Consider the following 25,679-nt stretch of genomic DNA (forward strand, 5'->3'; position numbering starts at 1 on the left):
GATGTGTAAAAAGTACACAGAGAAGAAACCCATGCTGAACCTATGTCGGTTCAGCAATTTCTGAAACTTGCAACTATCTAAAGGTTTTCACAGAATTATGCACCCAAGGGCCAATTTGGAGCTATTACGAGTGCTTTAGTTAAGAGGTAAAGTGAGATGTGGTAGAATTTTTTTACTTTTAGATGAGATGATTTTTTTTTTTAAAAAAATAGGATAAGTCTTTTTTCTGTTGGTTTAGAGGGACGACACGGATATGGATGAAAATCATCAACTAATTATATTTTTTAATTTTAAATGATAATTATTAATAATACACTAATCAACATGCTCTAACACGTATTAGTGTTACTATTGTCATAATCATTACTAATTAACAATAAAATATGCTAATTAACCCTAATCATACTCTAATTAGCTCATTAATTACCACTAATCAGCACATTAACCATTACAAATTCTAATCGTATAGTAATATATACTAATAAGTAATACAAACATACTAATATCATTAATTATTTTAGTGACGAGCATATTTATCAAATGTGTATAGCTTTGTCCCATCGATTTAAAGGGATAGCTTCATCAAACATATTAGAAGAATATTTCTTAAGAGTAATGATCCTATCCATATTATTTCTGAACCAAACACCTCTAAAAATAGAGATAGCTCTCTTCTATCCTACTCCACCTTCTAAACTAAACACACTTATATTAGTACACATGTCTCTACTTAATAGTACATATCCTATTTATTCCCCTTTAAGACCAGGGACCAAGTACTGATTCAACCCCATCTTTGAAATTCTCTCTCGATCCTCAAAAGCCAACCAACAGCCGAGAAGCACAGATTTCCGGCCGTGCAACAGTTGATGTACTATCGGTACTGACACATTAACCACTCGTATCTGAATTCTGAAACCCACTGTGGCCTTGCAAGGGCACACGATCCGAGGCAAGCCAGGGGTAGGGGCGTACTAAGAGTCTGTTTGTTTCAGCTAGAGATTCTGAAAAGCAGCTTATAAAAGTTGGATTGTGAAAAGCTGGATTGTAAAAAAGCTGGATTGTGAAAAGCTTTTAGACTTTAGATTCTAAAAAAATTTAATAGACAGTTTAGTAAAATAGACTTTCACAATCTATCAAAAGCTGAGGAAAACCAGCTTCTCAGATTCTCACAATCCAACCAGCAGATTTTAAAAAGCTATAACTAAAAGCTGTCTGTTTGTTTCAGCTTCGGATTATAAAAGCTGAAAGCCAGAATCCGAAGCTGAAACAAACAGGGCCTAAAGGTGGCAGCTTGCTAGTATCACACAACCACCTCGCCATGTGTGCATTTGCTTGGGGACTTGGGGTGGCCAAGGGCCTTCAGCTCGGCGCGATGCAGGATGGCGATCGAGGCCTGCCTCTATAAAGCACACTCTTACCACCACTAGCCTCCCTGAGCACGCATAGCCGCTTGCCATTTCTCTCTAGCTTAGCATCCGACAGGCCTACGCAATGGATGCTGCTCTCGTGCGTCTCCTGCTCCCCCTCTTGTGCCTGACGGCGGCTGCTCCGGCGGCGTCCGCGGCGCGGGCCTTCTTTGTCTTCGGCGACTCCCTCGTCGACAACGGCAACAACAACTACCTGCTCACCACTGCGCGCGCCGACGCCCCGCCCTACGGCATCGACTTCCCGACGCACCGCGCGACGGGCCGCTTCTCCAACGGGCTCAACATTCCTGACATCATCAGTAACGCCTCTGATCAACTCTCGCACAACCCCTCAGAAAAATGGTGTCACATACTCGATCGCATGCACAGAACTGAAGTGCTGATGATATTGCACCGTCATTTGCCTCAGGTGAGAACCTCGGGGCTGAACCGGCGTTGCCGTACCTGAGCCCCGAGCTCCGAGGGGAGAGGCTGCTCGTCGGCGCGAACTTCGCGTCGGCCGGCGTCGGAATCCTCAACGACACAGGAGTGCAGTTTGTACGGAGAATGCTAACTGTTTTTCACTACCCTCCCTCTCCGTCGTATTCTTTGCCCAACTTTGATGCGACATTAATTGTGCGTGGCCGAGCAGGTGAACATCATCAGGATCGGCGACCAGCTGCAGTACTTCCAGGAGTACCAGCAGAAGCTGGGAGCCCTCATCGGCAAGGAGCAGGCGACGCAGCTCGTGAACCAGGCCCTCGTGCTTATCACGCTGGGGGGCAACGACTTTGTGAACAACTACTACCTGGTGCCCATGTCCGTCCGGTCTCGCCAGTACGCGCTCCCGGATTACGTCCGGTTCATCATCTCGGAGTACAGGAAAGTCCTCGCAGTAAGTTAATTCTACTCTGGCATCCGGTTTAGATTCACTTTGGTTTGTTACTTTTACCGAGATATAGAACAACTAGCCGTTCATGACTTACTAGCAGTGTGTGCTACGTACGCACCGACCGGGCACCTGACTAACCACGTCGATCGGCTGTGGTGGTCGAACGCCGCCGCATGCACTGCAGAGGTTGTACGAGCTGGGCGCCCGGCGCGTGATCGTGACGGGGACGGGGCCGCTCGGGTGCGTGCCCGCGGAGCTGGCGCTCCACAACCAGAACGGCGAGTGCGCGTCCGAGCTGATGCGCGCCGTGAACCTCTTCAACCCGCAGCTGGTGGACATGGTGCGCGGCCTCAACCGCGACATCGGCGCCGACGTCTTCGTCACCGCCAACACCTACCGCATGAACTTCGACTACCTCTCCAACCCGCAGAGCTACGGTGCGTTGCCGTCTTCAGTCGACCGTGCGGAGAGATTTGGCGTGGCCGGTGACTCGATGTACTATACCTTGTGCTTTTGCAGGGTTCACGAACGTGCAGGTGGCGTGCTGCGGGCAGGGGCCGTACAACGGGCTCGGGCTGTGCACGGCGGCGTCGAACGTGTGCGACAACCGGGACGTGTTCGCGTTCTGGGACGCGTTCCACCCCACGGAGAGGGCCAGCCGCATCATCGTCGGCCAGTTCATGAACGGCGACACCGACTACATGCACCCCATGAACCTCAGCACCATCCTCGCCATGGACCAGGAGGGGCTCTAGCCTCCAGGCCAGGATGATTGGGAGTAATACGTACACGCCGCGTACCCAGTGGCCAGTACACTCTGTCTGTAGACGGCAGCTCAATTTGTCAAGTTTGGTGTCTTGATCCGAGTGATGATGTTTTGTTGATGTGTTTGACGGCATTAATTAGTTTGATTGATCCGAGTATAAGTTTGTTGGTTCATGGATCAAGTGATGTGACGATTTGGGGCTGTGGACCGTGGTGTGCTGCCCCCGGGGGCTCTCGGACCTGAACTTTTCGGCACGGGAGTAGCCGGTGCCGTTCCAAACAATGAATTAGCAAAAATATAGGTATATTTTAAAAAGCTATAGTTCTATACACAATGCTTTCTGTGTCACTCGGCTATTACTAACAATTTGTTTTTAAAAAACTATCTAATCGAGCTCGCCTGGTGTCAGGTAAGTCTATTATCCATCTAAATGACATGTATATAGATCTATAAATTTTCAAAATAAATATATGTTATTCTATTTCTGAAAAAATATAAATAAAAGTCCCAAACAATGCCTCCCGCCGCAAAATCCCACGGCAAAATTTGAATCGCGTCCTCCGCAAAAGGCTCACCTCCTCCTCCCCGAGACAGCATAAGCATCCGCGCGCGTCTCCTCCCGCTCGGCTTACCCCCTCACGAAGCAAGCAGACACTCCTCTGATCCTCTCTCTTCTCACCGCCGTCTCCTCAGCAGCCACTCCTGCCTCTCGCTGCCGTCTCCTCCGATCCGATTCCACCGGCGAGTAAGTGCCCCCTCCCCCGCTCGTCTCCTACCTCTCTCGCGCCGCCCGATTCGGCCGCGAAATCCGAGCCGGTGCGGCTCCGAGCGGCACCGCACGCAATGTGTCCGACGATACTCCTCGTGACGGATTTCTCACCCCCGATCGCCCGGATTCTGCAGGAGGCGAATTCGTGCGCTCCTGTTCTTCAGGAACTCCGATGGCGATGGGATCTGTCGCGGACCCGTACGCGCTGCGGTGTGTCTCCGATCTGCCCCCGCCGTTCCGCCCCGTGTTCGGGTTCAGGTGCGAACGCATGCACCGATCATTCGAACTACGCGCTTTTTTGGGTGTTCATACGGCGTGTTTCTGCACATGTTGCGTTTGGTTGCGTGATCTCAGAACCAGCATGTATTTAAGGATTATTTAACTATTTGCCACTTTTTGATTCGAATTGGGTAGGTTGCTTGAAATTTTAAGTATTGTGGTATGTCAACGACATGAAATTATGGGGAAGGAAAGGTGAGGCATTATTGTAGGTCATGGTGTGCGGATGTGATTTCTAGTAACATTTTTGGCTTCTCTGCAGATACTTTAATTCCTTGCAAAGCGAGTGCTTCCATGCGTGCTTCTTCTCGGATGTGAACATGGTTATCTCCGCGCCTACTGGGAGTGGGAAGACTGTGCTATTTGAGCTCTGCATTCTGAGGCTCCTCTCCAGCTTCCTCTCACCAGACTGGAGGTTCAATTTGATTAAAGGAACTCTGAAAACAGTATGCGCTGAATTCCGACTGCCTTTCCTCAAAAAACATTGGGACTTAGAATGTAATTGGAATTTTAGGATTCTGATAGTTTGTTTTCATTGTGTGCTTCGCTGGGGCGACACGAAAGATCTACATTGCTCCCTCCAAGGCATTGGTGCAGGAGAAGCTGCGGGACTGGAACACGAAGCTGGGCTCATTGGGGATCAATTGCTTGGAGATGACTGGTGACAATGAATTCTACGACAATAAATCCATAAACGATGCTGATTTAATCCTCACCACTCCTGAGGTCTTGGTCACTACTTGTTTTGCTCTGCGCGAGTTAAAATGATGGCCACCACATCTGCTAACCAATTCCCTGTTTTCTTACTGACACTGTAATACATGCAGAAGTTCGATTCTATGAGTCGTCATGGTATAAGAGACGGTGGATTGGGTTTCTTCAGTGACATTGCTCTGGTACTTATTGATGAAGTTCATCTCCTGAATGATCCGCGTGGAGCTGCCTTGGAAGCAGTTGTCAGTAGAATAAAAATGCTTTCCCGCCTTGGCAACATGAAATCTGCTCCTTTGGCAAATGTTCGATTAATAGCTGTTTCTGCCACTATCCCTAATATTGAGGACATATGTTTGTAACTCTTTGCAGTATGTTGTCAGCGTACCATTTACATTTCCATATCATGCTCTGGTAAAGGAACTTATGTTTCCCATTGACATTGTAAAATCTCAGCGGAGTGGCTCCTAGCACCCCCAGAAGGAATCAAAAGGTGACTAACACAATTTCCTTGAGGATTATATGGAGTACTTCCAATAAGTTTACTTATTTGCAGTATGTTCCTTTTGCAGATTTGGAGAAGAAATGAGACCAGTGAAGTTGACAACCAAGGTCTTTGGTACGATTGAAACTTCTTGTATATTAGAATCTAGATGTGCAATTGAGCACACGTCAAGTACTCAAGCCTGTAGAAAAAAACGGATGCAATACGTTGCCAACCCTTAGTATTGGCTATGTGACGTGTTTCATCTGGATGAGCACACGTCAAGCCGCTCAAACTTAGTTATGTTGCATGTGATATGTTTCAAGTTACATTTGATTTACTAATGTCAAAGCACCTTTTTCTCACAGCCATGAAATGATTTTAGAATAAACCTGTGTTTTTTGTGCTACTAGGTAAAATTGCAAACATATAAACTTCCTATATTTACTGCTTAGCATCTTCCCAATGATCTTTCAGCTGCCCTTCATCAGCAATTGGTATGTTGCTAATTCTTTCCTTTTTTACTGTGTTTTTTAGGTTATGCTCCAGCTAAAAACGACTTCTTGTTTGAGAGGGTATGCATCTTCACTATCCAAAATATTGTTTCTTCACTATTAGAGGGGGTGAATTTGTTTTCTTGTGTGTGTGTGTGTGGGGGGGGGGGGGGGCGGGATAAGTTAGATGGTGGACTTTATATGGAACCAATTCTGACTACATAATTCCCTTTGTTTCTTCAACTTGTAGAGGCTGCAAAGTTTCATTTTCGGTAAGTTCCCCATCCCTCAATTGCATTGCATACATGTAAGTTACAGTATCAGAATTTCAGTACTAAAAATAGAAATCAAATGTTGATTCCAGAGATACTGATGCAACATTCAAGAGGAAAGTCTGCACTTGTTTTCTGTTCTACAAGAAAAGGTGCACAAGAAGCAGCGCAATGCCTTTCACAAACTGGAGCATCGCTTGGCTATTCCAATCCATTTATGAAATCAATGCAGCAGTATGAACATCTAAAGGAAGCTTCCCTAACCTGTAGTGACAAACAACTGCAGGCTTGTATTGTACATGGAGGTTATCTTGAATCTTGTTCCCTTGGCACCCATGATATCTTCCTAACTTTGCAATCTCCAATGTTTTAGTTATGCTGTCCAGATATCCATGTTAGGTGATACATTTAGCTTAACAAGTTGCATTGATTGCTTAACTGATGTGATCCTATTCTATTTTCAGTTGGTTATCACAATGGTGGTCTTTGCTTAAAAGATCGGAGTCTTGTTGAGGGGCTTTTCCTCAAGGGTGATCTTCAAATTATATGCACAACGAATACTTTGGCGCATGGCATCAACTTACCTGCACATACAGTAGTGATAAAGTCAACACAGTTTTTGTGAGAACAAAATTAAATATGGCATCAATTGAGTTGATCTGTAGTTTTTATATTTTTCTGACATTGATTCTATTCCGCAGCAACAAAGAGAAGGGCCTATATGTAGAATATGAGAGGTCCATGGTGCTTCAGGTGTACTATCAAGTCTCAATATCTCCTATAAAATTATCATCATTGATATACAAAGATAAATATTCCGTCTCCCTTCAAATCTTACTGTGATTTTACATCTTTGACATGTTACTTCAATGTCGTATGTTTTTGTTGCTGAATTTCTTTTACTTCTTTCTGAACCAATAGGTTGGATTTAAGACATACAAACTACTGAATTTGTTTATGCAATCATCACCCATATGCTATATTTCCCTAAAAAATTATTTAAATTTACATGTATATAAATTCAACAGTCGAAGTTAACACATTTAGTAATTCATATATAACGCGTACTATATGACTACCCTCTTGTTCTGATGAAGCTTCTGTTTTTGGTGATCTGCAGATGTGTGGGAGGGCTGGACGTCCACCATTCGATGATACTGGAACAATTATAATCATGACAAGAAGAGAGACAGTAATCAACCTTTGTTTACACTCTTTGTGAATTGTGAAATATTTTGACGGGTAGATATTTCCTGGTTTATTGTCCTAACCTGTTGTAAGTTTTCCTTGTAGGTTCATCTATATGAGAACCTTCTAAATGGATGTGAAATGGTGGAGTCTCAGTAAGTGCTTGATGTTTAATAAAAAATTAGTGTGTCATGTGATATTTCACCTCAAAGATGACTGACATGCACTGCATATAATTTGATACTTCTGACTGAGTATATATACTACCACCAGGTTGCTGCCATGTGCAGTGGAGCATCTAAATGCAGAAATTGTTCAGCTGACAGTATCTGACATAACTTTGGCAATTGAGTGGATCAAGTGCTCGTATTTGTACATCAGGATAAAAAAGGCATGGATGCATACTCTTGTTTAACATTTAAATATATGTAGTTAAAATGTGGAGTAACTTTAATGAAATAAATTACCAGAATCCTGAGTACTATGGAGTTAAGAGAGGGATTATTTGTGACCTCCTTGGAAAACAAATCCAAGGTATCTCCTTTTCGATTTTGTTGGCTTGACGGGTTCTATTATGATGCTTGATGCTTTGATCCTAATCAATCGAATATACAGATATATGTGTTGAGAGGATCCATGAGTTGGTGGAGTATGGACTGATTTGGACAGACGAAGATGGTTTCCTTCTACAACCGTTAGGTAAAGTTCTCTTCTGTAAAACAATATGCAAATGAGAAATTACGATCAGAAGATGTCACACAACAGTGTTCAACCAGTAGCCATAAAATACCCAACCCACGCTGCGAAGTGAAGTAGGCTATAGCCTAAAATCATGTTTTATATTATATCCACCAGCCAGATCCATGTCAACTATCTCACATTGCATTGGTCTGGGTACGCTCTCCCTACCCCATTTAACATTTTTGGATTTTGGCACAGCATAGTATATCCCGTCCTTGGGGTATGGTACCATATCAAATTGATTCCATGAGCTGGGTTTGTTGGGTTGTGTATGTATGTCTCCACAGGGTTCCAATCTGGAAACATGCCCCCCATTTCAGGAATCACATTATTGTATATATCTACATTTGATCTGTGCATGAAAGATCAATTTTACATGAACATCATGCATTTTATTTGTGAATTTATTCCAAGCTCACAAGATTTGCTTCAATGACGGTCATGGTTTTTGAGGCTTTAATACCGCGGCAACCTTAAAAATTAGCATTGGCTCGTGCTTGAATAATAGGTATAACATTCAATCTAACATTCCAAGTAGGTAGCACTAAAAATATCTTTGCCAGGTTTGCATCATGAGTGAATGACCTTATAAAATAGCTCAATAATATAGCAAAATAAGTAAAATTAGATAAATGACATCACATAGGGGCTTGATTACTAAGTGATATTATAGTGTCTGTTCATTATGGAAAATAGTACTGTGTCGAACATTTCTTCAGAACTTTTTATAATGTCACAAATACACCTTATCTCTTCCCCCTCCCCCCCCCCCAACTCTGAGGGTTGAGCATGCAGGTATGCAACTTGGAGCCTAGCCTTATGTGATTACCAAGATTACTATTCTATTGTTTTGAATTCATTGGCCCTCAAATATTCTATTTTCTTGCTGTTTAGAGATGATAGTATTCTAGTTAATCGCTTCATTCATCAAAAGGGCTCTCCTTTGAGATCTAATTTTTCATACTCAGAACCAGGGAGGCTGATGACAAAATTCTACCTGAAGTTTGATACAATGAAGCTCATTGTCAAAGCTTCTGCCTGTTGCAGTTTGGAAGATTTATTGCATATCATCTGTCACTCTGCAGAGATTACTTGTAGGTAGCTGTACATATTTTGAAATTAATTATTAAGCGTTTAGAAAATTAATTTGTTTTGTTTTCTGGTATATCAAGGGATCCAACTACGCCGAAATGAGAAGAAGATTCTAAATGATATAAACACTGACAAAGAGGGAAGACTCATATTCCATATTGTCATGGGGAATGGAAAAAAGAAGAAGCGTATCCAGACAAGAGAAGAGAAAATATTCTTACTAGCAAATGACTGCTTAACTGGGGACCCCCTAATCCATGATTTATCCCTCAACCAGGTTGTTTATTTGTCTAGTTTAAAATACCTCTTGATTTCCTCCCCAGCTATTTTGATTTAAAGTGAACTTCCCTTGCAGGAAACAAATTCGATATGCTCAAATGGACGTAGGATTGCCAAATGCATGAGAGAATACTTTGTATACAAAAAGAGTTATAGATCTGCCATAAATTCTATGATCCTTGCAAAATGCCTACACCAAAAGCTCTGGGAGAACAGTCTATTTTTGCTGAAACAACTGCCTGGAATTGGAATTGTAACAGCAAAGGTTATTAGTTTTCTGATTGTTATCCAGACACTTCTGTATGCAGCCTGCATAATTAACACTTGAGTTGATCACTTGCCATCCCAGGCACTGAAGACTGCTGGAATTTATACCTTTGAGAGCTTGGCAGCTGCTGATGCTAGAAAGATAGAATTGGCAACAGGGCGCAATTATCCATTCGGGAATCATATAAAAGAATCATTGTCATCCTTACCACCCAAAATTGACATAAACATAGAGGATGCTGGAAACAGAATGGGAAAATCAACCATTATTGTAACACTAACTCGTCTATCACAGGCAGTTCAATCGAGTAAATGCAATTATGCAGACATGGTAATCTTATTTAGCTTTCTTTTAGATCATTCAGTGCTCTTAAGACCAACTGGATTTTATAATACTTGTTTGTCAGGTTGTGGGCTCAGAGGAAGATAATGTGATACTCTTTCATGAGAAAATAAGGTCAGTGTTTTCCCCCTCTCAAATTAATATCCTTGATGATTTATTTTTCTTCTACTGATGAAAATCTGTTTGTTGTTCTTTTGGTTGTTGTCGCCAGGACTCAGGATTTTTTCAGGTAATACCTTAGAACTTTTGTTATTCATGGAAATGTTTGAAAAATTCTTATTGACAGATAAATGACAGGGATATTTTCTGAACCTGAAATTAGAGTGTAACATCTTTTGCGGAAACAAGGGATATATACTTCTCTTCACCAATACCTTCTTTAGATATATTATTCTAGCAGCGTGTTACAGTAAGCTTCTTATTATTATGTGGTGTTGTAGTAACGACCAAACAAGCTGAAGCAGCACTGTTTCATATAACAGATGAACAGTTCACAATGATAGCAAATATGAACATATTGTTTGACTAGATATCATTGTGCAAGTATCTAGCTGCACTCTCAGATACCTAAGTTTAATCTAAGCTGTTCTGGATTGCTCACTAGCCAATTTGTTAAAATGCAGCCCATATTCTGTAAAACTTTTTGTGCCATGTCCCCAGAATGCACGGGTCACTCTGAAGATTGATCTGATATTTGAAGAATACGGTAATAGCACCAACCGAGAATAGTTTCCATCAAATTTTAATGCACTTATCATGTATATGCTCACATGGTTTATGTTTGCCATTCTATGGTGAAGTTGGTCTTGATGTCCACAAGAAGCATGTAGTCAGCAGGAAAGATGATTTGCAAGTGACCAAAGAGCGAGGGATAGATAAGCCTGAACCTGTGTACAATCTCCCTGCAGAGATTTGTTTGGTGAGCTCCAGAACAACTCGAACAACACAATCTCAGTCTTATACTGGACAGAGCCTGCTTTGTAAAGAGGTATATGTCATAGAAGATGCTGCTGCTGTCAGTGCTCCAGAGAAAGTTGATAATGCGCTGGGCACCAGAAAATTTAACAACCTGGCTTCACTGTAAGTTCTTAATCTTTTGTTTGTTGGCCAAGGATTTCGGAATTGACTGCCATCGATCAGCATAGCCTGAAATAGTAATCCAATTGGGGATTATTCAACCTCTACTTTCCAAATATCCGGATGGTTTGCATTAGGCATTACATTACTTCACAGCTATAACCGAAATTTTCAGCATGTCTCAGATTTCATGTTTGTATTTATTTTATCTATAGTCATCAAGTCATTTTCTCTGAACCTTCTTGTATGAGTACTTCTGTAACGTGGTATTTTCATGATTATAGGGAGGTCCCCAGCTTTGATCTACTGCCTGAAGAAGACGATGGAGGTAAGACAACGCTTCAAACAGTATATGCACTTAATGTTTCATTTGTGTTCGTTTCATTGTAAGCTGGAATTTGTTATTAGCTAACTGAAGTGTGCATCATCATGCTTAGATATACAAACTGCATCGATTCCTGAACCAGCAGAGGCAGGATGCAAAAGTGTCACAAACTACACGATTTTTGATCACATACGCAAGAAATCCAAAGACTTCCCCACTCTGATGCCATCGAAATCCATGGATAGCTCTTATGAACCTCTGATACTGAAGAAGATGAAGATATCAAGGGACCAGTTTGGAGCAGAGCAGAGCAGTCTGTATGCGGACGGGGTCACGCCAATGGATTCTGAACCGAATGAGCCTAGGCTCTCTCCAACCAATACTACTGAGAAGTGTCGCAGGATCCTGACTAGAACTTCAGAGAAGAGCCGCGTGCTGTTTACAGGCAAAAGGGACAGCCCATCTGAGAAGAGCAAGATGCCGAGCACAACTCCAGACGAAAGCTCTCTTCGGTTTCTAGGTGAAAAGGAGAACCCATTGGAGAAGAGCAAGATCCTGATCAGGACTCCAGATGAAAACTCGCCCCAGTTTGCAGCTACAAGTGACAGCCCATCTGACAAGAGCAAATTCTGCTTCAGCAGTCCCCTTCCATGTTTCCAGGCTACGCAATGTACGAAGGAAGTCCGAGCCGCAGATCAACCCTTCAATATTCAGGACTATTGCAAGGATATATTGGGGAACACAAAGGACAGCGAGAGCGGTGAGTCTTTTCTTGGTTTCAAGAGTGTCTTTTCCTTTCTTTAATTTGCTAAAGATCTTTGTATAGGGCAGTTCAATGTTGTGCTCAAAACATGTGTTGTAACATGGCAAAGCATTTTAGTCGTCTTCTGTTAGTGAATGTGCCGGATCTAAATAAGTCCTCCAATATCCGAGTATAGTGGTAGAAAGTAAGATATAAAATCAACAAAAAGAGCTATAGGGAGTTTAACGGATAATATATTTTTGATGAAACATTTGAAAGGAGAGAAACTGTTAGTCTTTCAAGACCGAAGTCTTGACGGTGATACAGTTACGTAAAAAACAAAAAAGAACAGCGACCAAAAAATTCGAGCGTAGGAAATGGTTTAGAAGGGCAGCTATTTTTCTTTATAGTTGGTTTGTGCCTTTATCTTGATTGTTTTGGGATTTGAGCATGTCTATTCCTTCTGAGTCTTAGTTAAACCCTTAAAAGTATCAGCTGAACTCTTGATATTTTTGTTTTTATTTTCTTCTCTTAATATATTTTGGCAACTGTCTTGCTGTCTTTTTGAAAAAAAAAACATGGCGAAACATTTTTTTCCTACGCACTACGAATGCATCTCTGTAATTTGTACTCTGTACGTATGATGCGAGTGTGCCTATGTATGGTACACGTACAAGCTGTTATTGGCTGCACAAACGATGAAGTTTTCCGTCGGGTGCCACGCTAGGTGTCACCTTTGATGCCATGTTGCATGGAATTTCCTCCCTGCCGTCTGATCTCGGACCATCCTGATCTGCGGGACAAGAGATTTTCCACCGCACATTATGAGCTCCAGCAATAATCTCTTAGCCGAGACTGAGCTGCACACATGGAGAACAAGGCAAACAGCTCTTTCCCAACCTTTTCTATGAACTCCGAGAGCAAAATTGCTGAGCAGCGCTGGAACCTTTGTAGGAGCGTACGGCTGTATCCTGTGGTCAAAGTGTAATGTTAAAGCAGGGGGCCAAAACTATTTACTGCATTAGTCATGCATTTGGAGTTTGATGTCATTTGAGATTTGACAGCAAGAAGTAGCCACGCAAAACTTAACAACGTTGGCATATATCGACGCAATATGGTTTATTACGATGAACAGCACACTAGATTGTTATCACAAAGTGAGAAGAGTGTGAGGAACGGTGATATTCTAAGCAAGGATAAATTAGGATACTTAGAAACCAATAATTCTAAAATTTTTATAAGATAAATATATCTTAATTTTTATCTAAATGTGCTTTAGGTTTATCTGGTATGTCTACTCTACCACTTAAGAGAATTTGCAATTTACTATAGCAAGATAAATTGCAAGTATATAAATACGGAAACGTAAATAAGGTACAGAGACAAACTCAGCACAATTTTTTTTATCCCGTGATATCGATAGCATGAATGTCATCCCTAATTCACATTAGAGCTCCATAAATGCTACACTTAGGTCACCAAGTCTCCTCCGATCACGACTCTTGAGCTACCAAGTCAGCAAGACAAGATTTTAAACTCGATGAGCTACCAAGACAAGATCTCACCACTAGTCTTTCTTCCGCTCACTTATCGTTGTGATTATTTCAAAGCTTGAGCCACCAAGATAACCATCTCCGCGTTCCCGTACAACTTGAGCCACCAAGACTCGAAATATCGGCGAGTTACCAAGACTTTAAGATGCCGATGTACCATATAGTACAAGCTAGGATCACTTCTTGATCCTTTGTTCAAGCTGCATCATCTAGCCACAACTCACACTAGGCCTATAAGCATTAAACACTATCTAATCTTGTGCTTAATCGTTTTGAATAATCATTTTAAGCACTTTGGTGGCTCGAGTGTCTTCTTAACTGTATATAAACTTTATCTAGACTTCAGCAGCATACCACATCTTCAAATGACTGAGTTGAGGGGTATTTATAGCTTTAAACCCGCCAACTAGCTGTTTTCTCAACCGCTAAGAAAAGCTGTTAACATCGGATGATCCGGTGAGAATAATAGTAATAACACTGGATTATCCAATAAGTACAAACTCAGAAACTAGCCGTTGAAACTCCACTCAATACCTCTGTAAATACCGTACACTCTAGTGTGACTTCAAATCCATCACTGAACCTTTCAATAAGTTATCTTGAGTCATCTGAGCATTTACAACATCTCTATATAAATACTCCGGTGTATTTATCCGATGTTCATTTCATTAATACTAGACCATACGGTGATTTAAACATTATCTTCTTTTCTCTAGAAATGCTGCAACTATCTCTGTGATCACCGGGCTATCCGGTGAATTTATCTTCATTATTTAATATTTGCAGCCCTCTATAAGAAATACTCCAGTGTTTATACTCTGGTGTGCACAAACGAAGCACTGGACCTTCCGGTGGGTTGATCTTCAGTCTTCTACACTAGCATTCTTCTTTGTAAGAAATGCTCTGGTGTTATCCAGTGCAGATCACCGGACTATCCGGTGAGTTCCTCGATATTTTCCCTTTTGTTAGAAATACTTCGGTGAGTTTAACATATAGAGCACCAAACCTTCTGGTAAAATCATCAGTTTTTATTTTGTCTCTAACACAACGCTCCGGTGAGTTCAACCCCTCTATACCGAACCTTTCGGTAGGGCAAATCTTCTTAGAACTCTTCTAATTCAATTAAACTTTGTTCCGACTACGATAATTTTTTATGTATTACATCCATAAAATTTACTAATATATATTCTTGACAAACATATTAGTTTCAATAATTATATTATTATTAATCATTAAAATCATATTAGATCATTTTTCCTAAAAGAGAACATAGATGCTGGGAGCAACATGTTACCTGTAAAGGCTCCTGCTGGCTTCCAATGTAGCCCCGCTCGTGTGAGCAGCACCACGCCAGAAAACTTTGAACGTATTGCTTACCACAAGAACCAGAAGGTAGATAAGGGAATGGCCAAGAACATTGCAGAGTGCACTCGATGTTCATGTGCTTCAGCGGTAGAAACCTGTAAGATCCGGTAGCGAAGTGGTTCCCGTCCTTGCTTGCGCAGCAGTTGCGCCTGTCGAAAATCGGAAATGCTCCCTTCACAATTCACGTGTTTCATGTATCGGTCGGACGGTTTGCTCAGTCTATAGTATTATTGGATCGATCTAAAAATATTTTCGCATCTCTAATATTTTAGACGTTAAAATTTAATGTTTCAGACGTTATAAAAAATTATTTCCGTAGTTATTTTCGTATGTTGCATTCTGGAAATCTTTTGTGTGTAGATCTAGACCCGAAAAAATTATCCATTCGATTTAATTCATATATATTTCTAATGTTTCAAATGTTCAAATTTAATATTTCAGACGTTATAAAAATTTATTGCAGAAGTTCTTCGAGAATGTTACATCCCGAAATCTCTTGTGTACAGATTCAAACCCGAAAAAATTATCTATTCGAGTTAATTCCTATATTTTCGTATCTCTAATACTTCAGATGTTCAAATTGAATGTTTCAGACGTTATGAAATTTTATTGCAGAAGTTATTTTTTATGTTGCATCTCGAAATATAGGAATTAACTCAATTGAATACTTTTTTGGTCCGGATTTGTGTGTTTTTTTTACATTTTTTATATTACAAATATTGATTTTAAATATTGCAGACGTTAATCTTCGATGTTACAACGGACAATTACAACATTCGATATATTGGACGTCCGTACGTTAGCTTTGGCGGTCGAAAATGTAATCGTCGTTGTACAGCTCGGACAGCTGCAGAGCCCACAGACAGAGCAACCTTTTGGAGTCTATTTTTTTTTCTTACTTTTATTTTGAAACAAAAATGGTCTTAAGATTTGGACATTCTAATTGGGGAGGCGATGTTTGATAGCGAAGTATTCCTATGATGGATCAATTATGTATGTACCTTTGGACGAAGGAACCCGTGCCACCTTGTATGTTGCGATGGGTGAGCTCTCCACATGCAAGTCCCAGAGCTGCAAACGGTGAGGTTTCAATGGGGGAGCAATGAGTAACTGTACAGTTGGTACTTAGTACTCACAGCACCTTCAGATTCATGTAGTCGCGAGTTAGAAGAGATCTTCCATCGCTAGTAAATCTCAAGTCGGTGCTGCAAGAGATTATCTCGGTGGAAAATGTGTTCGGCTGGAGGCGGTTCTCGCGATCTCGGAATCTGTTTAGTGAGAAACAGTTTCAGAAAAAAGCAAGAACGCGCCAGCAAACCGTGCTCGGTGGTGAGGCCGTTCAGACTAGCGCGCGCGTGCAAATCCTCACGGCTCCGCTCCCACCCGCGCCCATCGGCGGGCCGAGAGCTCACATCTCGCGCGGCCGCTCCCGTGCCGATGCCCGACTGCAATGCTGAACCTTTTCGGAATGTTCAGCAGAATCTGCAGGCAGACCCCTCGCTTTCTTGGTTGCCCACTCAGGGTATGGTTCTTGCAGTGACAACGTCGGTGTACCCCGTCGTGACTGATCGGACCCTTTCTTCGCCTTGTGATCGGAGACCTGCCCTGAAGCTACAGAATCATTATGCTCCAGTTCGCATGGATGGATGGGTCATCTACCCGCAAGCATCAATGCCAGGTTTGATACCTTCCAGAGCTTGACCGTTCGGTCATTCGTGGTGAGCATGAACAGGGAACTGTTCGGCGGCGCGCGCCACCTCACCCTCTTGATCTTCTCGCCGATCTCCAAGCTGTGCAGAACGTCAAACTGTACTAATAGGGGTTAATAAAACGCTCGACAATTTACACCTATTGGGAAATACAACTCCACATGTACGGCTTATTTTACCTCCGTTGATTCTATTATTTATTATATGATTTTTTTATCTACCTTTTCAACATGAATTTCAATACAAATAAATAATTCTGATAAACCCTACGTTCTTATATCTAGTTGTACTTCGGCGGCGGTGCTCCGGGCTCCGGCGGAGTCCGTGCGCTCCAGCTCCGAACGAGACCTCGTCTCTCGCGTGGAAAACAAAAAAAGGGGGGGGGGGGGGGGGTGGGGGTTCAGCCCGTCCGTGCAAGAACCACACGCTTACCTAAGATGCGAGACTCTTACGTCGTCTTCGTCGGTCCTTCGGAAGAGGATGGCACGGCCGGCGTGGTCACCGGTGGCCAGGTACTCGCCGCAGCCGTCGAATTCGGTAGCCGAGACTTCGTCCGCTGCAGCACGGCGTGCAAGCACCGATTAGTTCAACAAACAAGCGGCCCTGACGTTCGACATATATATTGATACATATATACCGTCATCTTGGAGCTTGCCGTTGTACTGGCCTCCGGCCGCGGACCTGGGAGAACTTCCAGTGGAGGGAGTTGGGAGGGCCGCGGGTCTTGTGAGCCGGAAGGGGAAGGAGCTACGGAGCTCGTGCTCCTTCGCCTCCTGCCGGTGCTCCTCATCGTAGCGACCTATACGCTAGCGATCTTTGTGGCGTTGCCCTGGTAGTCTGATTTTAGAGCATCCATAGGTACTCACCTGTAATTATCGTCATATTGGTTCTTTCTTGTGCTTTCGTCCCCGTTGGGTGCATCGCAGCCGTACATCTCGCCGGGGCAATCGTCCATGGTACGTCTCTCGCCGTACATCCGGAACCGATGGCTCCAAGAGAAGCACCCAAAATGTAAGCTGTCCTGGTACAAACTTGCATGTCAAAAAAAGACCATGAGTTCTTGACATCCCAAAAAAAGGGGCAAAAAGACCACAAAGAACAAAATGAACTGCTGCTGTGCGGTGGACGGGCATAACACTGCTTCAGTGCGTGTTACAACTGGTACTGATCGTTCAGATTATTTCAACCAATAAATAAGCAACATTACGTCAATAATATACAAATGCTGCAGCACGCTTTGGATACCACGTGATAGTACCGCTCGTACGCTCTACACTTTCATATGAATCGCTGGACCAAATTTTACCTCCGCTCCATGCATGGTTGCATGCTCGATGGGCAACAATAAATCAGGACAACAATGCTCATAACCGCCGCAAAAGAACAAAACTTTGTTAGCCTTCTGACAGAAGTCGAGGGAGCTTAACTAATTCCCATGTTCCTCAAGTTGGACTAGCTGCTACACATGTACAGGTTCTGTGTAATCCTCCAGCGAGAGGCCCTTACCCACTTCCAAATGGCTACGTACTAGTCCAGCAATGAGAAGACCGGAATTCCCTTCGCGTTGAAACTTGCACATTTCGCAATCAGTTCCTGCCCAATCTCAAAATCCTTTTGGCCATTTGCCTGTAATATATTCTCCAGAATTTTCAGTAACAAAAGTCAATAGAAAAGAAACAAAAGATACAGGGGTTAACAATCTACGATATAGTGGTTGCATAATGGCAGTATGAGGGGAAAAATGAGCTTGCTTTCCCAAGAGCTGGTATGAAGTTACCTCAAATTTATGCATGCCGCGCACTCCATCACTCAACTCAAGTACTAGTCCATAGGCTCGGACCTGGTAGACCTTTGCTGTAACTACGTCACCCAACTTCATAGACCCAGTTCGGAACTTTGTGGGGCTCGAATACTCCAGGTCCAGAGTGTTGCTAGCATCCTGTTCTGGAACCTCTGACACACTAGCTTCCAGCCCGTTACTCCCAGATTTCTCAGCCTTTACCTTCTTAGTTTTCTTGGGAGTTGATGCGCCTGAGGCTTTCTTAGCTGTAGCTATCCTAACCTCCTGACGTCCGCTGGCTGGTTTAAATGGCCTAGGAGATGACTTCGCAACCATTGTCTGCTTCTTACGACCATTCGCAACGTCTTGGGCATCACAGTCAGCAGCGCTTCGAATTATAACTGAAGGAGTAGAAAATGCAGGTGCCTCCTCAGCAGTGCCATCTTCATGTTTGCTACTGGATGGCTCAGCACCAGCATCCACGCTGGGCATGTTCTCTACAGCAGCCCAACCAACAACTTCTTGTCTTGGCAAAGGATCAGAATCTTTACTTTCCAAATCCTTCTTGTTACACAGATGGGGTAAGGTTGATTTAAGTGAAAGTTTAATGTTACCCCTCACATCCTGTCCAATACATCTCAAAGAGAGCATTTGGCCAACAGATACAACATCTGAGACTTTTGATACCTGCAGGAAGAAAAGAAACAATTGATGAAAAGCTGGTTTGCCAGTATTCAATCCAGCAAATTACAATGGAGCAGTTATCAATATAATGTAAGATGCAACAAAAACTCTGCTTGTAGTTCAACAAAGGGAACTTTATCCTATTTGAGAGCCAAATATTCAACTGTTTTCAGCAAGTAGTTTGGAGCTATAGTGTAGATATTTGAATAAAATTGAGCAATCGAAAACCTATTTTCAAGAATTAATCAAAACAATCTTAGTAAATAAAACATGGAATACAATCAGCCGCAATCCAACTATTACGAAATCTCATGAGAAATACCGGTTCATGTGACAACTCAGAAATATGAAGTAGGCCTTGTTGTCCACCATTGAACTCCACAAAAGCGCCATACTCCTTGATTGAGGAAACAATTCCTTTGTATGTCCGGCCAACTTCAATTTCACGGCCCACAAGGAATTCAACCTACAAAGGAGTAAGGTTGGACTTCGTTATATGAAGATTGTTGCTCCCAACCACTTGCACTTTTGACATTCTGATTAGCACAAACTGAGATCGTTTGTAAAGTATAAGCAAGGATTATGGAGGCTTTCATAAGCAGGTGTCAAAAGAACTAGTACCTTCTCGATAGCTTTATCCATAACTGGTTGGGTTTTAGCAACAATAGTGACTGTACCATCACTGACTGATACCCGTGCACCTACGAAAATGGAAGAGAAACATTAGCTACAACAAGTAGCTGAAGAAAATATAGCCAAGCATAGTAATTAGTAACATAAAGTATACTCATTCATTTAAACATACAAGTCGACCAAATGGAAATTGGTGATGAACTATGTTAAACTTCCGGGAATTTTTTATTTTTATCACAGAGATGCAAACACATAACCCAAATCAGTGAGACAGCCAATGCGAAAAACAAAAGAGGGTCACAGCTTACTGGCACAATGGGACAGCCCCTAAAACGTAATGAAGTAATATATACTGACCTATTATCAAATGAAAATGTCTCTTCTTTTACTATTACTTTTTTTCTTTTTTTACACATACTAGACCCTCTTGTGGCTCTTGTTAGGTTTCATCTCTAGCCTAACAATAGCCCAACTGAAGTCCTGAGGACATAAACCCTGTAATCAACTAATGCTAGAAGATGGATTAATCTTGTTGTCCTTACTCCTTACAAATATCAGTGGTTTTTTTCCCTTTCATCTAATCTGAGCTATTGAATATATATTTCTCAATGTTGCTTCAAGCAAATATCAATTTGATTAAAAAAAGAAATAATAATGTGCAGTTAGGTTCACCAAAAAACACTATTTCCTAAATTGTAAAAACTCTAGTTCATCCATAAATATCTTATAGGATGACATCAATCATTCTTAAACAAGAGCATAAAAAAAGGAACATGAATAAAGGCAGGTATACAGATAGATTGATACCTGTTTCTTGCTCAATTTTTTTCCTGTGGAAAAGCAATTTCCTAAGAGAATCACTGCTGAAGCTAAGTGTAGCTGCAAACAGAGGGTCAGTTCTGACCTTAATAATATCACGCTAGCCACAAAAACAACAAAGCAAGTGCGACAAACCTAATCGAGGGGCACTTCCATCATTAATAGCACGTGCAGTACTTATTTCCTGGTCCATGCAGTCAAGGATTTGATTTCGAGCCTTTCGTGCAGGCTCTAAACTTTCACATATTATATGCAATGGTATTCCAGCAGGTTTTATATCCAGCTGAATAGCAGTAATACCTTTCCTTGTTCCTGCAATTTTGAAGTCCATGTCACCCAAGTGATCTTCAAGGCCCTGAAAATCATCAATTATCATGTCCACTGCAGTATCAACATTTTGTCGTTTTGTGGAAACATATACACATGGACGACAAATCAGTAATGTTCTTTGAATGAAGTGCATCAAAACACTTACCAAAATATCCGTTAATATGCGATAATTAGAAATATGTCCAGTCGTTGGGTCTACTTGACTGACAAGACCTACTGAAACACCAGCAACATGTTCCCTTACAGGTATCCCAGCATCCATTAAAGCCATGCTTCCTGTGAGTCACCATTTAGACGTGCATGAAAAGCAAAGCATTAAGAAAACAAAAATTCTAGCAGTTCATGGAAATCACAATGACACTAAAAAGGTAATTTATATCAAGATTCCTTACGAAAACCAAAGAAACCTAATGAAACTGATGCAAGCTAGATAAAATTATTTCTTATGGCAGTGAAGTATATGGTCTTGCAAACAAAGGCTCCTGCAAATGAGAGAATGACACCATGCTGCCAACCTAGAGCTAAGTTCCACTAGCCAAAAACTGTAGAGCATTAAGAAATGTCAATAAATGACGTAATTCATACAAAATGCCTTCTCAAAGCCATGATTGAAAGAGCATAAGTGTTTTGTTTCATTTAAGTATAAAAGCACCATCATAAGGGATAAATGATGTGTACCTCCACATACTGATGCCATTGATGTTGAACCATCAGAGGCCATGACTTCCGAATTTACCCGAACAGTATAAGGAAAATCACTTTCTGGAGGAAGCACAGCAAGCAATGCTTTCTCTGCAAGAGTGCCTGCACAATGGTACAAAATAAATAGTTCCGTTGCTGATATCCGTCTCACTTCATCAGAAATAAAATAAATGCAAGCTAGATGAAATTAAACAAGGAGGACAGAAGGGGGGAAAGGGAGGGGTGGGGGTTGTGTGTGTGTGTTGGGGCGGGGGGTATGGGCCAGGATATTAGACATATACATTTAACTTTGACTTCAGGTAAACAAACTCATTTAATCTGCACGTGGAAGATAAAGTAAGTACCATGTCCAACTTCCCGTCGATTCAAACCCCCACGTTTAGCAACTTCATTTATTGAAAATGGTGGAAAGCTATAGTGGAGCATGAAACGCTTTGTTGGAGGGCCAACAATTGAATCCAATCGCTGAGCATCACCAGGAGTACCAAGGGTAACTGTACATAAAACCTACAAGGATAGTACTGGTTATTTGCATGGGTATATATACAATAACTTGATTGAGAAAGTATTGTTAAGTTCCTCCAGAACTAAACAAATAATACTTTGTGCATGTGTTGTTGTATCATTTTGTAGAAGAGTGTGTGTGGAGAGATAGAGAGAGAGAGAGAGGGTGCAGGTAGGGGGGAGAACCTGCGTATCCCCACGCGAAAACAGGGCAGAGCCATGCAATATTGGATATGCGCTGGATTCGCAATACAATGGCCTCACTTCATCAAGTTGTCTACCATCCACTCTAAGTCCCTTCTCAATTATTCTTTTACGTATAACCTGCACAATAGGACACAAGTTCCTTGTCAATTAAAATTACAAAAGTGATCCAATAAGAAAATAACACTGCATGAAGTGGTGTCAAGGATAGCTGGGAGCAGTAGACCTCAGCCCATTAAGATCATACTTGAATAAAATTTGCAAAAAAAAAAAATCAGAAATTTCCATATACTAATGGCTAGCAATATCTTCAGAAACTATGGCAGAATCATTTGTGCAGGAAGTGCATAAACACAGCTATGTTGTTGCATCAGCAGCATAAGGACTAACATTGCACAGCCATTTGATATCCCACACACATGATATCAATTAGCTATAGACTATGCTCTTTTTTTCCTCTCTTTCTTTGCTACAGTTTACCAAAGAAATTAATTTGGTCTACCTGTTTTCTCACTGTGTCAACTGCCTTGGAAAGAAACTTCAGGCTGTCCTCATCATTCTCTTCTTCAAGCTTTGCTTTCACAGATTGTGTGATTTTTTCTAAGGCTTCTCCTCGCTCAAACTGCAAGAAATGAAAATACCCAATAAATTCATGATGTGATAAAAAAAGAAATGCATCAAACTTCTTACTGGTTGCTGTTAAAACAAATAGGGGTTTTAAAACAATTGGTGAAGACTTAATGTTTTGGTTTCCCCCTCCATCAAGCATAAGACAAAAACAAAATATAGGGTCTGTTTGAGGTTGCTGTGTTGTACTGTGCTGCACTGCAGAACCTAGTTATTTACAAGAATATTTGCCAATTCTACTGCAATTTTTGCTGTTACATATCCAAAAAAAGGCTTCCAACTAACAATTACACCCAAAATTAGAAATAAATAAGCACTTTTGAAAGGCCACCACAATGCCAAACGAAGCCATAATCACCTTGCCATATGCTGAATCAGTGAAGACTTCCTCAATGGGTGCTTCTGATAATGTTCTAATTTTCTCATACGATTGATCTGAAATCAGTGATATCTTGTATTCTTTCTTCTCTTTGCCAGCTCGCTTGGCCAATCTGATTTGAGGGTCGATACATTGAACTGCCTGAGAGTAAAGATGAATCCATGAGAATATATTTGCAGTGCATCAACAAGTAAAACATAAAGAAGAATACCTCAGAATGTGCACGCTTCATTCCTGCCTTAAGATCCCTTTCAGTTATTTCACGAGCTTGTACGTCTATCATTAAAGTTTCATCTCGTGAACATGCATAAACAAGATTGAGATCACTCAAACCTAACTGCAAAGCACAGTAAAATACACAAAATGAGTCAACTACTCAACCGGACAAACTTCTATCAATATAGAACATACATGGCCACGCATATGCTGATAAAGTTAGTTATGCCACAGAAAGGATTCCTATCAAATTCCCCTGAAAAAGAGGGGTGGGGTGAAGACCACCATGATGCTTTCAAATCCTCCTAGGATATATCAGATCCACATGCAGTACAAATGTAAAATAACATGGGTGTTAGAATATATGGTAAGGATCCGGATCCTTTTGGATCCTTACCATATACTCTAACAATGGGAGCAATGCATGCACGATTCGGGATAGATCAAATTATTCCCTGTGGTAGTAACCGATTCATATTTACCTCATCCACTGTTGGATTCAAAACAAAGTTTCCATCAATTCTCCCAACACGTATTACTCCAATGGGACCATTCCAGGGTATATCAGATAGCATCAGTGCAGCTGAAGAGGCATTTGCAGCCATCACATCTGGATCTTGCTTTCCATCTGAGGAAAGAACATTTACCATGATCTAGAAAAAGGACAGAACATTATCAATGAGTTGCAGTGATTTGCAAACTTCAAGATTTGACAAATCATGAGACAGAATACCTGAACTTCATGGTAAAATCCAGGAGGAAACAATGGTCTTATTGGTCGATCAATTATACGCCCACACAGAAGTTCTCTTTCCTTAGGGGCACCTTCCCTGCGCATATATGTTGTGGGAATAACACCTTGAGCATATTGTTTCTCTTGATAATCAACCTGCAGGCACAAAACCAACGACGTATAAGGTGAAGAAACACCATAGAGAGTAATCACTAATCAGATGAAGCTTTTGCAATCATTTCAAACCCGATATCCTTCCAACCAACATAAAGCATTATAATTGGTGACTGGCATCAGATTCCAATTTCACCAATTTCTTAATGAAATGCCAATTGGCTCATGATTGATAGGCTAAACAACTATTACTACTTCTGCAACCCAAAACATGCTTGTAAAATGTGAAACAAGTCAATAAAACTTCATCCGTGAATACAAAAAGGGAGCAATTATGGCAGTATAAAACTTGTAACTTCGTTACTGATCCAAATTAAACATTCTGCATCAACTCAAAGTTCGTCTACGTTCAAGTAACCATATCAAATTGCAGGATGCCTAAGCGGGAGCAGATGAATTGGGCATTCCTTGTATAATTCAACGCTTTCGTAAACTCACACCACAATCATATTAAACATGTCCGATAATGATCCGTACAGTTAATGGGAGGAAGTCCCGGACGGGCTCGGAGGACTTGGCGGCGGCGACGGTGGCGAGGACGTGAGTGTCGTCCATGGAGATCACCACGGAGCCGTTCGCGAAACGCGCCACCTTGCCGGTCTCGAAGGCTATGGTGCGACCCCCGATCTCGAACTCCTCGCGGAAGCTCTCCAGCACCTTCCGCCCCGGCTGCGGCGGCGGCCGCGGCGCGTCCGCAGCGGCCTCCTCCTCGGCCGCGCCGGAGAGGAATGCCGCGCGGTCGCCGGGTACCGCGAACGGCGCGGGCAGGCGGAGGCGGTGGCGCCGGCGCGTGAGGAAGCGGAGGGAGGCCAGCGCCATCGACATGGTGGCGGGCGGCGAGCGGGGGCAGGAGCAGGAGAGGGTTTTGGTTAGGGTTTAAGAGAGAAAATGGTTGGGTCTCGCCGTCTCCGCCTTGGGTGCGGCGGAGTTGGTTGTCACGATTGATAAACCATGTAGTAGTTATAAATGTTTGGGACTTTTTGCATATTTATCATTGGTTTTTTATTTTTTTAAGAATGACACGCGAATGACAGTTCTGTGATATTTTTGTAATTTTTTAGTGTCAAATTTACAATAACGGTTTAAAACAGTGGTAAATTTATAATTGCCCCTAAATGTTTTCTATCCGTTTTCATC

The 25,679-nt window shown here is 41.9% G+C and overlaps 3 protein-coding genes, 1 long non-coding RNA gene and 1 pseudogene across 4 annotated transcripts; 2 read left to right on the forward strand and 3 right to left on the reverse strand.

Annotated features, from left to right (window-relative positions):
* Positions 1-1,314: 1,314 nt before the first annotated feature.
* Positions 1,315-3,227, forward strand: LOC133917601 (GDSL esterase/lipase LTL1-like). The gene is made up of 5 exons (XM_062361480.1): positions 1,315-1,729; positions 1,840-1,967; positions 2,062-2,304; positions 2,486-2,738; positions 2,821-3,227. The coding sequence occupies exons 1-5, from the start codon at positions 1,495-1,497 to the stop codon at positions 3,054-3,056; spliced, it is 1,095 nt and encodes a 364-aa protein (XP_062217464.1). The 5' UTR covers positions 1,315-1,494; the 3' UTR covers positions 3,057-3,227.
* A 384-nt stretch (positions 3,228-3,611) lies between these two features.
* Positions 3,612-12,318, forward strand: LOC133919326 (ATP-dependent DNA helicase MER3 homolog). Its single transcript, XM_062363690.1, has 27 exons — positions 3,612-3,812; positions 3,971-4,094; positions 4,378-4,561; positions 4,680-4,841; positions 4,943-5,180; positions 5,283-5,319; positions 5,399-5,445; positions 5,848-5,885; positions 6,055-6,076; positions 6,169-6,381; positions 6,541-6,697; positions 6,778-6,829; positions 7,197-7,268; positions 7,370-7,419; positions 7,538-7,655; positions 7,735-7,798; positions 7,880-7,963; positions 8,974-9,099; positions 9,178-9,374; positions 9,453-9,641; positions 9,726-9,974; positions 10,051-10,100; positions 10,198-10,215; positions 10,610-10,692; positions 10,787-11,066; positions 11,348-11,391; positions 11,501-12,318. Exons 2-27 carry the CDS (start codon positions 4,009-4,011, stop codon positions 12,190-12,192), a joined length of 3,552 nt encoding a protein of 1,183 aa, XP_062219674.1. The 5' UTR covers positions 3,612-3,812; positions 3,971-4,008; the 3' UTR covers positions 12,193-12,318.
* Positions 12,319-12,733: 415 nt separating this feature from the next.
* On the reverse strand, positions 12,734-15,114 carry LOC133918000 (serine/threonine protein phosphatase 2A 55 kDa regulatory subunit B alpha isoform-like; annotated as a pseudogene).
* An 872-nt stretch (positions 15,115-15,986) lies between these two features.
* LOC133919327 (uncharacterized) lies at positions 15,987-17,794 on the reverse strand. The gene is made up of 3 exons (XR_009909918.1): positions 17,190-17,794; positions 16,736-16,855; positions 15,987-16,659 (listed from the first exon to the last, which is right to left on the reverse strand). It is a non-coding gene; the product is annotated as an uncharacterized LOC133919327 (long non-coding RNA).
* An 87-nt stretch (positions 17,795-17,881) lies between these two features.
* LOC133919328 (polyribonucleotide nucleotidyltransferase 2, mitochondrial) lies at positions 17,882-25,469 on the reverse strand. The gene is made up of 16 exons (XM_062363691.1): positions 25,020-25,469; positions 24,369-24,524; positions 24,118-24,288; positions 23,631-23,756; positions 23,399-23,560; positions 22,916-23,035; positions 22,396-22,533; positions 22,050-22,212; positions 21,682-21,807; positions 21,149-21,279; positions 20,809-21,028; positions 20,662-20,733; positions 19,843-19,922; positions 19,544-19,687; positions 18,535-19,224; positions 17,882-18,383 (listed from the first exon to the last, which is right to left on the reverse strand). Exons 1-16 carry the CDS (start codon positions 25,365-25,367, stop codon positions 18,285-18,287), a joined length of 2,946 nt encoding a protein of 981 aa, XP_062219675.1. The 5' UTR covers positions 25,368-25,469; the 3' UTR covers positions 17,882-18,284.
* Positions 25,470-25,679: the final 210 nt, after the last annotated feature.

This window comes from Phragmites australis, chromosome 5, assembly GCF_958298935.1.
Source record: "Phragmites australis chromosome 5, lpPhrAust1.1, whole genome shotgun sequence".
Classification (NCBI taxonomy): Eukaryota; Viridiplantae; Streptophyta; class Magnoliopsida; order Poales; family Poaceae; genus Phragmites; species Phragmites australis.